Below are 17,053 nucleotides of genomic sequence, written 5' to 3'. Positions count from 1 at the left end.
AGCCTGGGCACTGGGCCCTCTGACCCCCCCTTCTCCCAGGCTGGACACCGACCCTCCGACCCAAACGGCCTGGGCGCTGGGCCCTCCAACCCCCCCTCCCCCCTGGCTGGACACCGTCCCTCCGACCCAAACGGCCTGGGCGCTGGGCCCTCCAACCCCCTCTTCCCCCAGGCTGGACACTGACTCTCTGACCTGGGTGCTGGGCCCTCCGACACACACACACCCCCACCCCCCGGGCTGGGCACCGCCCCTCCAGGCCGTACGGCCTGGGCGCTGGGCCCTCCGACATTTCCTCCCACCCCCGCCTGGGCACCGCCCCTCTGACCTGTATGGCTTGCTGCCCTCAAACCCTGCTCCCTATGACCACACGGCCTGGGCGCCGGGCCCTCCGACCCCCCACCCCCCTCCCATCACCCTGGGCTGAGCACTGCCCCTCCAACCCGCATGGCCTGCTGCCCTCAAACCCCGCCCCCGCACCAGCCCTCCAACCTGTATTTCCTGTTGGCCTCGTCAGCTGTCATGGCGTGGTCAAACATGAGGACCCGGTAGCGTGGGTCGAGGCGCGGGCCGCTGTAATCCCGGAACTCCAGCTCCAGTGCTGCATCCAGCAGAGAGAGGTAGCGGCGCACGATCAGCGCATAGGGGCTGCCTGCACCGGGAAAGAGACAGGCAGTGCTGCTGTCCCCCTGCTCACGCCGGGATCCTCCTTTCCTGGAGCAGGGGACAGATCCTAGCAGGGGCTCTATCCACCCCCCACACTCCTCCCGCTTTCCTGGAAAGGGCTGCCATACCCAACTCCTTGGGACCCACCTCCCACCCCTAGCCCTGGGGGCTGTAACCAGCCATGAGGGTTTCCTGGGCAGAGGACTGACATACTCATGACATTGGTGATGAAGGCTGGGGAGAAAACCTGGTGCAGGACAGCCTGGGGGAAGTGCCTGAGCTGGAACATGGACATGAGGATGTTGACAGTGGCCAGGGGCGAACTGGCTGCCTTCTGCTCCAGGATGGCCTCCAGCTTGGGGAAGAGTTCGCTGTGGTTAGATGGCCGGTAATTCATGCGGCTGAAGGGAAACACCAGCTTCTGGATCACCTGCAGCCAGAGAGAGAGGGAGTGAGGCTGGGGCAGGCAGGGGGCATAGAGGACTGGCTGGCCTTGCCCTGAAGGGGCCCTTCCCTGGTAACTGCACTGAGATCCCCACTCACATGGGGGACTCTGTTATCCCCCTTGGTAACGGGAGAGCTCCAAGGGGCTGGGCCTCAGCCTGCCTCCTGGGGGCAGGGCAGGGCGCTCACCTTGCTCTCCAGCTGCTCCCCACGCTTCAGCAGGAAGTTGGCGATGGTGTCGAGCAGGCGTGGCTCACGCAGCCTGTGCCGGGCCACATACTTGGCAATCAGCGCCATGGTGTAGGGGGTGAGGTTCTCGGCCTTCCTTGGGAGCCACTCTGCAGGGAACACCACAGAGCAGGGCTGCATCAGCCAGAAACCCCAGACACATCCTCCAGGACATGGGGCCCCAGGCAGGCAAACAGCCCGGCCCTTCCAAGCCAGGTCTCTGCATGGGACTCCCTGGGGCTCCGACTGAAACAAGGACACTGCTCCCACACTCCCTACAGGATTGGTCCACACGCCCTGGCTGAGGTGCACAAGGGGTCAAGAGCAGAACGGGCACCCTCGACCCCCGCAGAGCAGCCACTGACAGGCAGGCTCCCGTGTGTGCAGCTTGCACAGTGCCGCTCCCCGTGCCAGACATTGGAGGAGCAGGGACGCATGGCTTAGAGGGCAGGCACAGCCTGTGATGTTTAAACCACCACCGCAGGGGTGAATCAGCAAGTTGGTACAAGGCCTCCTCTGCCGAGCCCAGGACAGCTCCTATGCAGGCTGCAGGGGCCCCGGAGCTTTGCAGAAGAGCACATCTGCGTGTACAGACGTCCCTTTCCTCCTCACCCGAAACGGCTGAGATTCCTGTGCTCCAGCCTCCAGAATTCACCATCCAGCCACCAGCCTGGGACACCTCTGCCCAGAGGGGGAATGGCTGGGCAACCCCAATCGCAGCTGTGGCTGCTCTAACGTCAGGCATTTCCCCGGCACACCAGGGAAGGGCTAGCACAGCTCAGCTCTGGCTGCCAGGATGTCCTTTAAGGGGCAAGAAAGGGCAGGAACAGAGGGTGTGGAGAGGGTGGCCCAGAGCCCAGACCAGCCAATGCTGGGGAAAGGTTTGAGGCAAGCCTGGGGAGGTGGGTAGCCCCCAGCCCTCACCTGCCATGCTGCGGATGAAGCGCTCCTGGCGATTCTCATAGAAGAGCTGCGAGCTGAAGATGGCCTCCAGGGCCTTATTGTTGGCCTCCTGAGCGCACAGGGCCAACATCTCATCCAGCAGGGCTAGCTCGTGCTCGCGGACGGCACTCACTTGCCCCAGCGTGTGCCTGACCAGGCGCAGGATCTTGCGGTTGTTGAGCAGCTGCTGGTCAGAGGCTGGGTGGCCCTGCAGCGCCTGGGCCCGGAGCCGGTAGTAGGAGAGGAGGAGGAAGAGGGTCTGTGGGTGGCGCTCCTTCTCCAGGTGCCGCTCCAGGCTGCTGAGGCAGGACTCCACCAAGGGGTGGGGGCTGGATGGGTGAAGCCGCATCACACTGCTGAACACCATGGAGACGTCCTTCTGGTTGAAGCGCCCCAGGCGGCTGCGGGACTCATCCTCCAGCACCTGCACCAAGGCTGACTCTCCAGGGAGGCCTGGAGACAGAGCAGGAATTAGGAAACCTTGCCCTCTGGCGTACCACTGCAGCCACTCGCTGCAGGAGCTGGGTTCTGCCTCTCCCCCCACTCAGAGCTTCCCCATCAGCAGCACTAGGAAACCAACCCAGGTCAGGTCAGTTTTGCTGCTGCCCACAGCATGAGCTGAGTCTTGTCAATTACCCCGAGGCTTCTTGGGAAGCGCTAGATGGCCCCAGTGGTGCTGGAGCTGCCTGTGGGCAGGCTCAGGCAAGGGTGCAGAGCACCATGGCCAGATTCGGAGGGTCCTTCCCGAGGGGAAGAGCTAGAAATGCCATGATGATTCAGTTAAAGCTGGGATCCGGCAGAAACGGATCCACTCTGCACCAGGGCAGGCTCCTGATCTCCATGAGTGGGCTTTTACGGGCCCAGACTGCTGTGTCTGCAACCTCCCACCGCCCAGAGCCACAGGCACACGCAGCAGGTCTTCCCTCCAGCATCCTGCTCTGGCTCTCGGAAAGGGAACCTGATTCAAATCAGCCAGGTCCCTATGGCTTCCAGCTGCTCCTGAGAATCATGCTCTAAAATATCAGCTAAACAAAAAAACAGGTTTTAGCTCTCATGGTTGCAAAGAAAATGTTGAAATGCGACCTGAGCACAACCAATGCCATGAGACTGGCCTCAGTGCCCGGCCAGCTTGAAGAGGGTGGCAGCCCATTCCTCTTGGGGTGGGGGAGGGGAGTGATGCTGCTGAAACCTAAGATGCTGATTTCCCTGTGATCATTCTGGGTCTAGTCCAGTGGATCCCAAACTTTAACAACCTGTGAACCCCTTTCACTAAAATGTCAAGTCTCGCGAACCCTCGCCTAAAAATGAATATTTCCAGGGATTTTCTCCTTCACCCGAGTATAAATTATTAAAAGCAATGATCTTGGAAATACAAAATTTGTTTTTGTGACATGCTTATTACACACTATTTATTATTAATTATCATCAGTACAGTATTTTTATTACATTATGAAAACGGCAACACTCTTCCAAGATCTCACTTTCGTAGCTTGTATCAGTTTGAATAAGTCTGTTATAAGACAAGGCTCCTATGTTTCTTCAAGGAGTATCAGATGTGAAACAGCAGGAAGGTATTTAAGAAGCCAACTCAAAGAGTTCCTCCTACACAAGCATCCAGGTCTTGAGCAGTCCAGGCAAACAATGCATGTTACAACAAAGCTTAAACTTGTTCTTCATAATAATTTTAAATAAAATACTAGCTGCCTATTTAATTTTAAAAACAGCAAAATATATCCACCTCCATTTCCATTTCTTATAAGGAGTCTTGAAGTTTAAATCTCCTCAGTGTGACAGATATGCTTGCTTTGATCTGCTTAGCTCTTGGAAGTCCAGGGGCTCCACACTGCTGCCCCCGGTCCCTATGGACAGCTCTGTCCACCATTAGGGAATTTTTTCCCGAGAACCCCCTGTAACATTTCAAGGAACCCCAGTTTGGGAACCACTGGTCTAGTCTGATGCTTAGTGAAGTTAATGGAAAGTCTTGCTGACTTTGCTGGGCACAAGATTGGACCGCCCAGCAGTCACACCTATCCCACCACCTCACACTGCCTTCTCTGCCTTGTACAGGGAGGAATTTCCTGTCTTCTTCAAAACCCAGGAGATGCGGCACTAACCAGGCTAATCATTCCCAACTCATCTCTTAATTTAAATGAATATTTTAATTAAGGTAATTGAAGAAGTGACAGTAGCTGAGCCACTAACAGTGACTACAATCGAATTAAGTTCAACATCCTGGAGAAGGTAGGGCCCCAAGAAGTGACAGTGACACAACATTTCAGAAAGAGATTGAAATACTAGGCAAATGGTCAAATAGGCTCTCAGGTCAGAAGTAAAGAAAGTGAAATCCCCGCAGGCGGCATGGACCCTAGTGAAAAACAGGAAGAGACACTCAGAACATATACGAGCTGCAAGGCCAAGATTAAATGAACCAGGCTAGCGGGCAGTGGCAAGAGGCTACTTGAGCCCAACAGAAATCCAACAGCACGTCCAAGAGCCCCAAAGGAGCGTCAGTAACAAGAGGCTGAGCTGCTTTACAAAAACCAGCCGCTGTCCCAGACGCCCAGAGGGGCCAATGCTGTACCCAGATCTAAAAAGATCCTGGGGTGATCCGGGGAATTAGCCCAGTCAGCCTTACAGCTGTACCTGGCAAACTGGTTGAAATGATCATTAACAACAGTCTGTTAAAAGACCTGGAAGAACTGGGTTTCACAGGGTCTAACCAGCATCATTTTTGCCAAGGAAAATCACGTCTCACTCATCTATTGAACCAACTGATGTAATTTAGACTTTCAAAAGGCTTTTCCAAGGTCCCCCACAAGAGGTGGCTAAAGAAGTGAAGTTATCCTGGGGTGAGAGAGACAGTGCTGTCCTGGATCGAAGGCTGGCTGGGCACAGAAAGCGAGAGCAGGACTAAAGGACACAAGGTTAACAGCCGGGCCTGAAGGCTCCAGGCTAGGTCCTGTGTTTAATGAATTTATCAGTGGTCTGGAAAGGAGGGTAAGCAGGGAAGTAGCAGCATTGGCAGCTGGTAAGTTATTTAGGTGAGTCAGGCCCAGAGAGGGCGGTGAGGAACTCAGAGATCTCAAGCCCAGCTGGGTGAAAGGGCTGCATGACAGGCAGTGAAGTTCACTGCTGATAAATAGTAAGTAATGCGCATTGGAGGGGAAAATACGAACGACTTGTCCACCTTACAGGGCTCGACATTAACTGTGTCAGCCCAGGAAAGGGATCTGGGTGTCACTGCCAACAGCTCAGTGGAGATCTCTGCTCAGTGCACAGCTGTGATCAAAAAAGCTGAGGTGATGCTGGGATGCTTAAGGACTAGAGTGGTGAATAACTGAGACTATTCGAATGCCTTTTTATAAGCCAATGGCGCAGCCTCATCCGGATCCCGTGTGCAGCACAGGCGCTCTGTCCCAGACGGATATGGCAGAGCTAGAGGGCGTTCACACAACTGTGGGTCAGGAACTTGAAGTGTGTTGTGACCCCAGGGCCAGCATTAGACTTGCTGGGACTTGGGGCTGAAACTACAGCCTGAGCTCCACCCTCACCCGGGGCGGCAGGATTTGGGCTCTGGCCCCCTCTCCTGGGGTCACAGAGTAATTCTGTTGAAAGAAGGGGGTCGCGGTGCAATGACAATTGAGAACCACCGGCCTAGAAAAACTCTATGAAGAGAGATTGAAACAACTGGGATGGTTTCCTTAGAGAGCAGACGAGCAAGAGGGGATGTGATAAAAGTCTATGCAAATAACGACTGGTCCAGAGAAAGCAGATGGGTGCATTTGTTCTCCCTGACTTAGAACACAAGGACAAGGGGACATTCCATGAGATTAGCGGCGGGAAATTCCAAACTGAAAAACACCTTTCACGCGGCGTGTGAATAAAATGTGCAAGTCACTGACACAGGAAGTCATTGAAGCCAAGAATTTAGCGAGATTCAAAGACGGATTGGAAGCTTATGTGGCTACCAAGAACACCCATAATAGTTATTGTAACACAAATTCTGCAGGGATATTAAACCTCATCTCCAAGGCTTAAGCCGATCGCTGACTAGTAAGGGCTAGATAAAACCTACTGCTGGGGAAGATTGCCCCACATTGTAAGGATAAGGCCTTTTCCTGTAGCCATATTGTCTGAGGCCTTTGTCTGCAGCCATATCCGGAGAGCAGCAGCCATCAGCCAAGCAGCAGAAAGTCACATCCCCACATTCCACCTAAATGACATTAGAAGAATGTCACATCGGGCTGTTAAGAAGGCTCCTGTCCTAGTAGCACCCACCATCATCAGATACAGAAACGGGGCTTAAGATGGTTAAAGAAAACTTTCTTTGATGGCGTCTGTCCGGCAAGAAATCACTTCTCAACAGCTGTGGCTGTGAAATCCCGACTTTACTATCGTTCTGTCTTTACGGTCCCCATTTCTCTACGGTTTATCCGTCTGGTCTCTGTCTGGTTTGTGAGTGTGGCTGTTACAGAACTGATTTTGCTAGGTGTAAATCAATGAAGGTGCTGGGTAGGATTGGCTAAAGGATTGTTTGACAATATGTCAGGATGGGTTAGAGAATTGCTTAGGAATCATTTAGTGAAATGGCTGGTTAAGGTGCAGCTAAGCAGGACTCAGGTGTCACTATATAAGCTGGGGTGACGTCCAAAAGGAAGTTCTTGGGAACCAGCTCCAGGCCCCAGCCCCGAAGCTCAGAGCTGCCAGACCTCAACACCCTGCCAATGACACCGGGCAGAAGCTGGAGTCCCCCAGCTGGCCTGATCCTGACTGGCCATCAAGAAAAGTTCCTCTGCGTTCCTGGGAGCGGTGAGCACTGGAGGCTCAGCGGGTGCAGGCTGTTTTGGTGACTGTTAATAAATAGAGGTTAAGTAGGATATTACTGTGTGAGGCTCTTTCACTGGGAAAGGACCCCGCAAACCCACAGAGTGTAAGGTTATGCCTTGAGCCCTACGAACTGCGTAAAGGTGGGTGCCCTTAGAGCGTGTGAGTAACAGAGAATTTTGTGCGGGTAACATCAGCAGCTATGGAAGGATTCTTATGCCTTCCTCTGAAGTCTCCGGCACAAGCCACAGACCTTGGGGCTGATCCAGTGAGGCCATTAATATGGTCCTCTCTTGCCCATACACCAAAGTGCAGCAGAAACCTGGGATGCTGCCCCTGATTGAAGGTCCAGCTGCCTGTAGAGCTCAGAGCCTGCACTCAGTTCCCAGCGCCTCTCAGCACACGCCCAGCTGGGGCTGACTCTCTCAGCCTCCTCATCGCACAGGCACTCTGGGCACTTCAGACAAACGCAGCCTACTCAGATTTACATCTGTTTCTTCTTGTCCTCCCTGGCTCAAGCCCCAAGGTGTGTCCCCCAAATGCAGCTTCTGCCTCTGGCACAATGGCATGAACCCACACAGGTATGGCTGCGTACAGGTAACCCTCCATGCTCCAGAGCTGCCCACCTCCAGGGAGGTAACCCCTTTAGCCACACAGACTGCGTGTCCACACGCGTGAGAACCCTCCTGCCCTCCCAACCCTATGCACAGCACCCCACTGCAGTCCCCCCACCCCCCCACACCCCATGGCACATAACCTCCCCCCCACCCGGTTCTCAGAGCACTCACCCAGGGCCGCGGCAGCGTACAGACAATTGACGATGCTGAAGTTATCGAACTTGGAGCATCCACTGATGATGGCCTGGCAGAGCGCCTGGAACTCTGGCTGCTCCAGCACCTGGTTGGGTCCACGGTGCTCTCCATTCACCACGGCCTGGCCCTGCGGCTGCTGCAGCAGCTGGCCCAGCTTGTGCAGGGCAATGGGGTAGTGGCTGGCGGACACCTTGCTGGGGTTCTGGGTGACCCAACGCAGCACTTCCCCCACACTCTGCGACCGCTCTATCAACCGCTTCATGGTAAAGAAAGTGTCGTAGCTCATCTTTTCGTGGATGAAGCTCCAGCTCTTCTTCTTGCCATGGCCTCGAGTCCTGCCGGCATCGGGGGGCAAGCTGTGGAACAGCCCGTGGCTGTAGGGATCCAGGGGGAGCAGCACAGCCCGCTGCTTGGCCTTCCCCGCACAGTAGCAGCTCGGGTACATCCTGGCCCCCCTCGTGTCACTAGCAGCCAGCCCCTGCAGGACACAGGGCCGTGCGCTCTCTTGGCTCAGGGCGCGGAGCCATGGCAGCAGGCGCAGCATGGTGAGGGGAGGGCAACTCGAGGGGCTTCTGAAAACAAGGAGACCCTGAAGGAAAGTCAGAGAAAGAGCATGAGGGAGGGAGGGCCAGGGACCCAGCTTCCCTGGGGCCTCAGCCCGGGATGAAGGAAACAGCAGCTAAAGCAGCAAGGAGACACCTGAACTCGCCTCAAAAGTCACACCAGATGCTCCCCACAAGGACAGGGTACCCAGGAGCTCCCCCCAGCCGCCCCCAGCCCCGTTCCCTCCACACCCCCTGCTGGGACAGGGTACCCAGGAGCTCTCCCCACAGCCAGCCCCCTGCCCCGCTCCCTCCACACCCCCTGCTGGGACAGGGTACCCGTGAGCTCTACCCACAGCCGCCCCCAGCCCCACTCCCTCCGCACCCCCTGCTGGGACAGGGTACCCGGGAGCTCCCCCCAGCAGCCCCCAGCCCCGCTCCCTCCACACCCCCTGCTGGGACAGGGTACCCGGGAGCTCTACCCACAGCCGCCCCAGCCCCGCTCCTCCACACCCCCTGCTGGGACAGGGTACACGGGAGCTCCCCACAGCCGCCCCAGCCCCGCTCCTCCACACCCCTGCTGGGACAGGGTATCCAGGAGCTCTACCCACAGCCGCCCCAGCCCCGCTCCTCCACACCCCTGCTGGGACAGGGTACCCGGGAGCTCTCCCACAGCCAGCCCCTGCCCCGCTCCTCCTCCACCCCTGCTGGGACAGGGTACCCAGGAGCTCCCCAGCCGCCCCAGCCCCGCTGCCTCCACCCCCTGCTGGGAAAGGGTACCCAGGAGCTCTCCCCACAGCCAGCCCCTGCCCCGCTCCTCCCCACCCCCTGCTGGGACAGGGTACCCGTGAGCTCTACCCACAGCCGCCCCCAGCCCCGCTCCCTCCACACCCCCTGCTGGGACAGGGTATCCAGGAGGTCCCCAGCTGCCCCCAGCCCCGCTCCTCCACACCCCTGCTGGGACAGGGTACCCGGGAGCTCTCCCACAGCCAGCCCCCAGCCCCGCTCCTCCACACCCCTGCTGGGACAGGGTACCCGGGAGCTCCCCACAGCCGCCCCAGCCCCGCTCCTCCACACCCCTGCTGGGACAGGGTAGGGAGCTCCCCCAGCCGCCCCAGCCCCGCTCCTCCACCCCTGCTGGGACAGGGTACCCGGGAGCTCTCCCACAGCCAGCCCCAGCCCCGCTCCTCCACACCCCTGCTGGGACAGGATACCCGGGAGCTCCCACAGCCGCCCCAGCCCCGCTCCTCCACACCCCTGCTGGGGCAGGGTACCCGGGAGCTCCCACAGCCAGCCCCTGCCCCGCTCCTCCACACCCCTGCTGGGACAGGGTACCCGGGAGCTCCCCACAGCCAGCCCCAGCCCCGCTCCTCCACACCCCTGCTGGGACAGGGTACCCGGGAGCTCCCCACAGCCAGCCCCTGCCCCGCTCCTCCACACCCCTGCTGGGACAGGGTACCCGGGAGCTCCCACAGCCAGCCCCAGCCCCGCTCCTCCACACCCCTGCTGGGACAGGGTACCCGGGAGCTCCCACAGCCAGCCCCTGCCCCGCTCCTCCACACCCCCTGCTGGGACAGGGTACCCGGGAGCTCCCCCCACAGCCAGCCCCCTGCCCCCCTCCCGCCACACCCCCAGCTGGGACCCGGTACCCCGGAGCTCCCCACAGCCAGCCCCTGCCCCGCTCCTCCACACCCCTGCTGGGACAGGGTACCCGGGAGCTCCCCCCACAGCCGCCCCAGCCCCGCTCCCTCCACACCCCCTGCTGGGACAGGGTACCCGGGAGCTCCCCCCACAGCCAGCCCCCAGCCCCGCTCCCTCCACACCCCCTGCTGGGACAGGGTACCCGGGAGCTCTCCCCACAGCCAGCCCCCAGCCCCGCTCCCTCCACACCCCCTGCTGGGACAGGGTACCCGGGAGCTCCCCCCACAGCCGCCCCCAGCCCCGCTCCCTCCACACCCCCTGCTGGGACAGGGTACCCGGGAGCTCCCCACACAGCCAGGCCCCTGCCCCGCTCCCTCCACACCCCCTGCTGGGACAGGGTACCCGGGAGCTCCCCACAGCCGCCCCCAGCCCCGCTCCCTCCACACCCCCTGCTGGGACAGGGTACCCGGGAGCTCTCCCCACAGCCAGCCCCCTGCCCCGCTCCCTCCACACCCCCTGCTGGGACAGGGTACCCAGGAGCTCCCCACAGCCAGCCCCCAGCCCCGCTCCCTCCGCACCCCCTGCTGGGACAGGGTACCCGGGAGCTCCCCACAGCCAGCGCCCAGCCCCGCTCCTCCATACCCCTGCTGGGACAGGGTACCCGTGAGCGCCCCACAGCCAGCCCCCCGCCCCGCTCCCTCCACACCCCCTGCTGGGACAGGGTACCCGGGAGCTCCCCACAGCCAGCCCCCAGCCCCGCTCCCTCCACACCCCCTGCTGGGACAGGGTACCCGGGAGCTCCCCCCACAGCCCGCCCCCAGCCCGGCTCCTCCACACCCCTGCTGGGACAGGGTACCCGGGAGCTCCACCACAGCCAGCCCCAGCCCCGCTCCCTCCGCACCCCCTGCTGGGACAGGGTACCCGGGAGCTCTCCCCACAGCCAGCCCCCAGCCCCGCTCCCTCCACACCCCCTGCTGGTACAGGGTACCCGGGAGCACCCAACAGCCAGCTCCCAGCCCCGCTCCCTCCACACCCCCTGCTGGGACAGGGTACCCGGGAGCTCTCCCCACAGCCAGCCCCCAGCCCCGTTCCCTCCACACCCCCTGCTGGGACAGGGTACACGGGACTCCCCACAGCCAGCCCCCAGCCCCGCTCCCTCCACACCCCCTGCTGGGACAGGGTACCCGGGAGCTCCCCCCACAGCCAGCCCCCAGCCCCGCGCCCTCCCCACCCCCAGCTGGGACCGGGTACCCGGAGCTCCCCACAGCCGCCCCAGCCCCGCTCCTCCACACCCCTGCTGGGACAGGGTACCCGGAGCTCCCCACAGCCAGCCCCCAGCCCCGCTCCTCCGCACCCCTGCTGGGACAGGGTACCCGGGAGCTCCCCACAGCCAGCCCCAGCCCCGCTCCTCCACACCCCTGCTGGGACAGGGTACCCGGGAGCTCCCCACAGCCAGCCCCCAGCCCAGCTCCCTCCGCACCCCCTGCTGGGACAGGGTACCCGGGAGCTCTCCCCACAGCCAGCCCCCAGCCCCGCTCCCTCCACACCCCCTGCTGGGACAGGGTACCCGGGAGCTCCCACAGCCAGCCCCAGCCTCGCTCCTCCGCACCCCTGCTGGGACAGGGTACCCGGGAGCTCTCCCACAGCCAGCCCCTGCCCCGCTCCTCCACACCCCCTGCTGGGACAGGGTACCCGGAGCTCCCCACAGCCGCCCCAGCCCGCTCCTCCACACCCCTGCTGGGACAGGGTACCCGGGAGCTCCCAGAGCCAGCCCCCAGCCCCGCTCCCTCCACACCCCCTACTGGGACAGGGTACCCGGGAGCTCTACCCACAGCCAGCCCCCAGCCCCGCTCCTCCACCCCCCGCTGGGACCGGATACCCGGGAGCGCCCCCCCCAGCCAGCCCCCAGCCCCCCTCCCACCACACCCCCTGCAGGGACAGGGGACCCGGGAGCTCCCCACACCCAGGCCCCGGCCCCGCTCCTCCACACCCCTGCTGGGACAGGGTACCCGGAGCTCCCCACAGCCAGCCCCAGCCCCGCTCCTCCACACCCCTGCTGGGACAGGGTACCCGGGAGCTCCCCCCACAGCCAGCCCCCAGCCCCGCTCCCTCCACACCCCCTGCTGGGACAGGGTACCCGGGAGCTCCCCCCACAGCCAGCCCCCAGCCCCGCTCCCTCCACACCCCCTGCTGGGACAGGGTACCCAGGAGCTCCCCACAGCCAGCCCCTGCCCCGCTCCTCCACACCCCTGCTGGGACAGGGTACCCGGGAGCTCTCCCCACAGCCAGCGCCCAGCCCGGCTCCCTCCACACCCCCTGCTGGGACAGGGGTCCCGGGAGCTCCCACCACAGCCAGCCCCCAGCCCCGCTCCCTCCGCACCCCCTGCTGGGACAGGGTACCCGGGAGCTCTCCCACCAGCCAGCCCCAGCCCCGCTCCTCCACCCCCCGCTGGGACAGGATACCCGGGAGCTCCCCCCACAGCCAGCCCCCAGCCCCGCTCCCTCCGCACCCCCTGCTGGGACAGGTTACCCGGGAGCTCTCCCAGAGCCAGCCCCCAGCCCCGCTCTCTCCACACCCCCTGCTGGGACAGGGTACACGGGACTCCCACATCCAGCCCCCAGCCCCGCTCCCTCCACACCCCCTGCTGGGACAGGGTAGCCGGGAGCTCCCCCCAGCCGCCCCCACCCCCCCACCCACCACACCCCCAGCTGGGACCGGGTACCCGGAGCTCCCCACAGCCGCCCCAGCCCCGCTCCTCCACACCCCTGCTGGGACAGGGTACCCGGGAGCTCCCCACAGCCAGCCCCAGCCCCGCTCCTCCGCACCCCTGCTGGGACAGGGTACCCGGGAGCTCCCCACAGCCAGCCCCAGCCCCGCTCCTCCACACCCCTGCTGGGACAGGGTACCCGGGAGCTCCCCACAGCCAGCCCCAGCCCCGCTCCTCCACACCTCTGCTGGGACAGGGTACCCGGGAGCTCTCCCACAGCCAGCCCCAGTCCCGCTCCTCCACACCCCTGCTGGGACAGGGTACCCGGGAGCTCCCCACAGCCAGCCCCCAGCCTCGCTCCCTCCGCACCCCCTGCTGGGACAGGGTACCCAGGAGCTCTCCCCACAGCCAGCCCCCTGCCCCGCTCCTCCACCCCCTGCTGGGACAGGATACCCGGGAGCTCCCCCCACAGCCGCCCCTGCCCCGCTCCCTCCACACCCCCTGCTGGGACAGGGTACCCGGGAGCTCCCCACAGCCAGCCCCCAGCCCCGCTCCCTCCACACCCCGTGCTGGGACAGGGTACACGGGAGCTCTCCCCACAGCCAGCCCCCTGCCCCGCTCCCTCCACACCCCCTGCTGGGACAGGGTACCCGGGAGCTCCCCCCACAGCCGCCCCAGCCCCGCTCCCTCCACACCCCCTGCTGGGACAGGGTACCCGGGAGCTCCCCCCACAGCCGCCCCTGCCCCGCTCCCTCCACACCCCCTGCTGGGACAGGGTACCCGGGAGCTCCCCACAGCCGCCCCAGCCCCGCTCCTCCACACCCCTGCTGGGACAGGGTACCCGGGAGCTCCCCAGCCGCCCCAGCCCCGCTCCTCCACACCCCTGCTGGGACAGGGTACCCGGAGCTCCCCACAGCCAGCCCCTGCCCCGCTCCTCCACACCCCTGCTGGGACAGGGTACCCGGAGCTCCCCAGCCGCCCCCAGCCCCGCTCCTCCACACCCCTGCTGGGACAGGGTACCCGGAGCTCCCACAGCCAGCCCCAGCCCCGCTCCCTCCACACCCCCTGCTGGGACAGGGTACCCGGGAGCTCCCACAGCCAGCCCCAGCCCCGCTCCTCCACACCCCTGCTGGGACAGGGTACCCGGGAGCTCCCCACAGCCAGCCCCCAGCCCCGCTCCTCCGCACCCCTGCTGGGACAGGGTACCCGGGAGCTCCCACAGCCAGCCCCTGCCCCGCTCCCTCCACACCCCCTACTGGGACAGGGTACCCGGGAGCTCCCCCCACAGCCAGCCCCAGCTCCGCTCCTCCACACCCCTGCTGGGTCAGGGTACCCGGGAGCTCCCACAGCCAGTCCCAGCCCCGCTCCTCCACACCCCTGCTGGGACAGGGTACCCGGGAGCTCCCCACAGCCAGCCCCAGCCCCGCTCCTCCACACCCCTGCTGGGACAGGGTACCCGGGAGCTCCCCACAGCCGCCCCAGCCCCGCTCCTCCACACCCCTTCTGGGACAGGGTACCCGGGAGCTCCCCACAGCCAGCCCCAGCCCCGCTCCTCCACACCCCTGCTGGGACAGGGTACCCGGGAGCTCCCCACAGCCAGCCCCAGCCCTGCTCCTCCACACCCCTGCTGGGACAGGGTGCCGGGAGCTCCCCACAGCCAGCCCCCAGCCGCGCTCCCTCCACACCCCCTGCTGGGTCAGGGTACCCGGAGCTCCCCACAGCCAGCCCCCAGCCCCGCTCCCTCCGCACCCCTGCTGGGACAGGGTGGCCGGGAGCTCCCCCAGCCAGCCCCCTGCCCCGCTCCCTCCACACCCCCTGCTGGGACAGGGTACCCGGGAGCTCCCCCCACAGCCAGCCCCTGCCCCGCTCCTCCACACCCCTGCGGGGACACGGGACCCGGGTGCACTCCCAGAGCCAGCCCCCAGCCCCGCTCCCTCCACACCCCCTGCTGGGACAGGGTACCCGGGAGCTCCCCACAGCCAGCCCCCAGCCCCGCTCCCTCCACACCCCCTGCTGGGACAGGGTACCCGGGAGCTCCCCACAGCCAGCCCCCTGCCCCGCTCCCTCCACACCCCCTGCTGGGACAGGGTACCCGGGAGCTCCCCACAGCCAGCCCCTGCCCCGCTCCTCCACACCCCTGCTGGGACAGGGTACGGGAGCTCCACCACAGCCAGCCCCAGCCCCGCTCCCTCCGCACCCCCTGCTGGGACAGGGTACCCGGGAGCTCTCCCCACAGCCAGCGCCCAGCCCGGCTCCCTCCACACCCCCTGCTGGGACAGGGTACCCGGGAGCTCCCCACAGCCAGCCCCCAGCCCCGCTCCCTCCACACCCCCTGCTGGGACAGGGTACCCGGGAGCTCCCCACAGCCAGCCCCCAGCCCCGCTCCCTCCACACCCCCTGCTGGGACAGGGTACCCGGGAGCTCTCCCCACAGCCAGCCCCAGCCCCGCTCCTCCGCACCCCTGCTGGGACAGGGTACCGGGAGCTCTCCCACAGCCAGCCTCCAGCCCGCTCCTCCACCCCCCCTGCTGGGACAGGGTACCCGGGAGCTCCCCACCGCCAGCCCCCAGCCCCGCTCCCTCCACACCCCCTGCTGGGACAGGGTACCCGGGAGCTCTCCCCACAGCCAGCCCCCAGCCCCGCTCCCTCCACACCCCCTGCTGGGACAGGGTACCCGGGAGCTCCCCACAGCCAGCCCCCAGCCTCGCTCCTCCACACCCCTGCTGGGACAGGGTACCCAGGAGCTCCCCACAGTCGCCCCTGCCCTGCTCCTCCACCCCTGCTGGGACAGGGTACCCAGGAGCTCCCACAGCCAGCCCCCAGCCCCGCTCCTCCACACCCCTGCTGGGACAGGGTACCCTGGAGCTCCCCACAGTCGCCCCCTGCCCCGGTCCCTCCACACCCCCTGCTGGGACAGGGTACCCTGGAGCTCCCCACAGCCAGCCCCCAGCCCCGCTCCCTAGAGCCCCCACAACTCACGCCCCTCCCCCGCCCCATCGGCCCCTCCCCACGTCGCTCCCCACGGGCCCCTGCGCCCAGCTCTGGCCCCGGGCCCTACATGGCGCTCCCGGCCGTGCTGGAGCCCGTCGCCGCCCCCGGCCCCTCAGGGCCGCCCGGCCACCGCGTCCGCCATCTTCCCGGCAGCCCCCGCGCCCCGCCAATCGCGCCCCGCCCCCACAGTGCCGGGGGCGGGGCCTGCCGCGCGCCTGACCGGTCCGCCCGGCCCGCGGGCAGCTCCCGTAGCAGCGCAGGGCGTCATCTGCATATGGTAATGAGGGCGCGTTACCCTGCGGAACTCGCGGCCACCGGCACCGGCGCGCGTCACGGCGGATTGGCCGAGGCCCGAGTGACGTCAGCCGCCCCGCCCCCAGGAGTGATTCGGCTCCCCTGGGAGGGCCGCCACCCCTCCCCACACCCGCCTCCCCCACTCTCCCTCCCCTGCCCCCGAGATCCGCCACCCCACCCCCACCCATCCCCTCCCCCTGAGACCCGCCCCGACCCCTCCCCCCAGAGATCTGCCACCCGACCCCCACCACATCCCCCTCCCCGCCCATCCCCTCCCCACTCCCCGCCCCCGAGATCCGTCACCCCACCACACACCCCTCCCCACTCCCGCCCATCCCCACTCTCCCTCCCTGGCCCCGAGATCCGCCACCCCACCCCACCCATCCCCTCCCCTGAGACCCGCCCCGACCCCTCCTCCCAGAGATCTGCCACCCGACCCCATCCCCTCTCCACTCTCCCTCCCTGCCCCAGAGATCCGCCACCCCACCCCCACCCATTCCCTCCCCTGAGACCCGCCCCGACCCCTCCCCAGAGATCTGCCACCCCACCCCACCACATCCCCTCCCCACTCTCCCTCCCCTGGCCCCGAGATCCGCCACCCCACCCCACCCATCCCCTCCCCTGAGACCCGCCCCAACCCCTCCCCCAGAGATCTGCCACCCCACCCCACCACATCCCCTCCCCACTCTCCCTCCCCTGCCCCGAGATCCGCCACCCCACCCCCCCCCATCCCCTCCCCCCGAGACCCGCCCCGACCCCTCCCCCCAGAGATCTGCCACCCCACCCCACCACACCCTCCTCCCCCACGCGCCCTCCCCTGGCCCCGAGATCCGCCACCCCACCCCACCCATCCCCTCCCCTGAGACCCGCCCCAACCCCTCCCCAGAGATCTGCTACCCCACCACATCCCCTCTCCCACTCTCCCTCCCTGCCCCAGAGATCCGCCACCCCACCCCACCCATCCC

The 17,053-nt window shown here is 64.9% G+C and overlaps 1 protein-coding gene across 1 annotated transcript in view; it reads right to left on the bottom strand.

Annotated features, from left to right (window-relative positions):
• Positions 1-15,955, bottom strand: part of FASTK (Fas activated serine/threonine kinase) — a 54,627-nt gene extending 38,672 nt beyond the window's left edge. The window contains exons 1-6 of the mRNA XM_039523632.1: positions 15,862-15,955; positions 7,890-8,502; positions 2,260-2,730; positions 1,297-1,445; positions 877-1,093; positions 490-649 (exon numbers count right to left, since the gene is read on the bottom strand). Of these exons, the coding sequence (XP_039379566.1) occupies positions 490-649; positions 877-1,093; positions 1,297-1,445; positions 2,260-2,730; positions 7,890-8,457 (1,565 nt within the window). The 5' untranslated portion in view covers positions 8,458-8,502; positions 15,862-15,955. The remainder of the gene's footprint in view (positions 1-489; positions 650-876; positions 1,094-1,296; positions 1,446-2,259; positions 2,731-7,889; positions 8,503-15,861) is intronic.
• Positions 15,956-17,053: the final 1,098 nt, after the last annotated feature.

This window comes from Mauremys reevesii, linkage group 2, assembly GCF_016161935.1.
Source record: "Mauremys reevesii isolate NIE-2019 linkage group 2, ASM1616193v1, whole genome shotgun sequence".
NCBI lineage: Eukaryota > Metazoa > Chordata > Testudines > Geoemydidae > Mauremys > Mauremys reevesii.
This window is presented reverse-complemented; position numbering and strand designations above follow the sequence as displayed.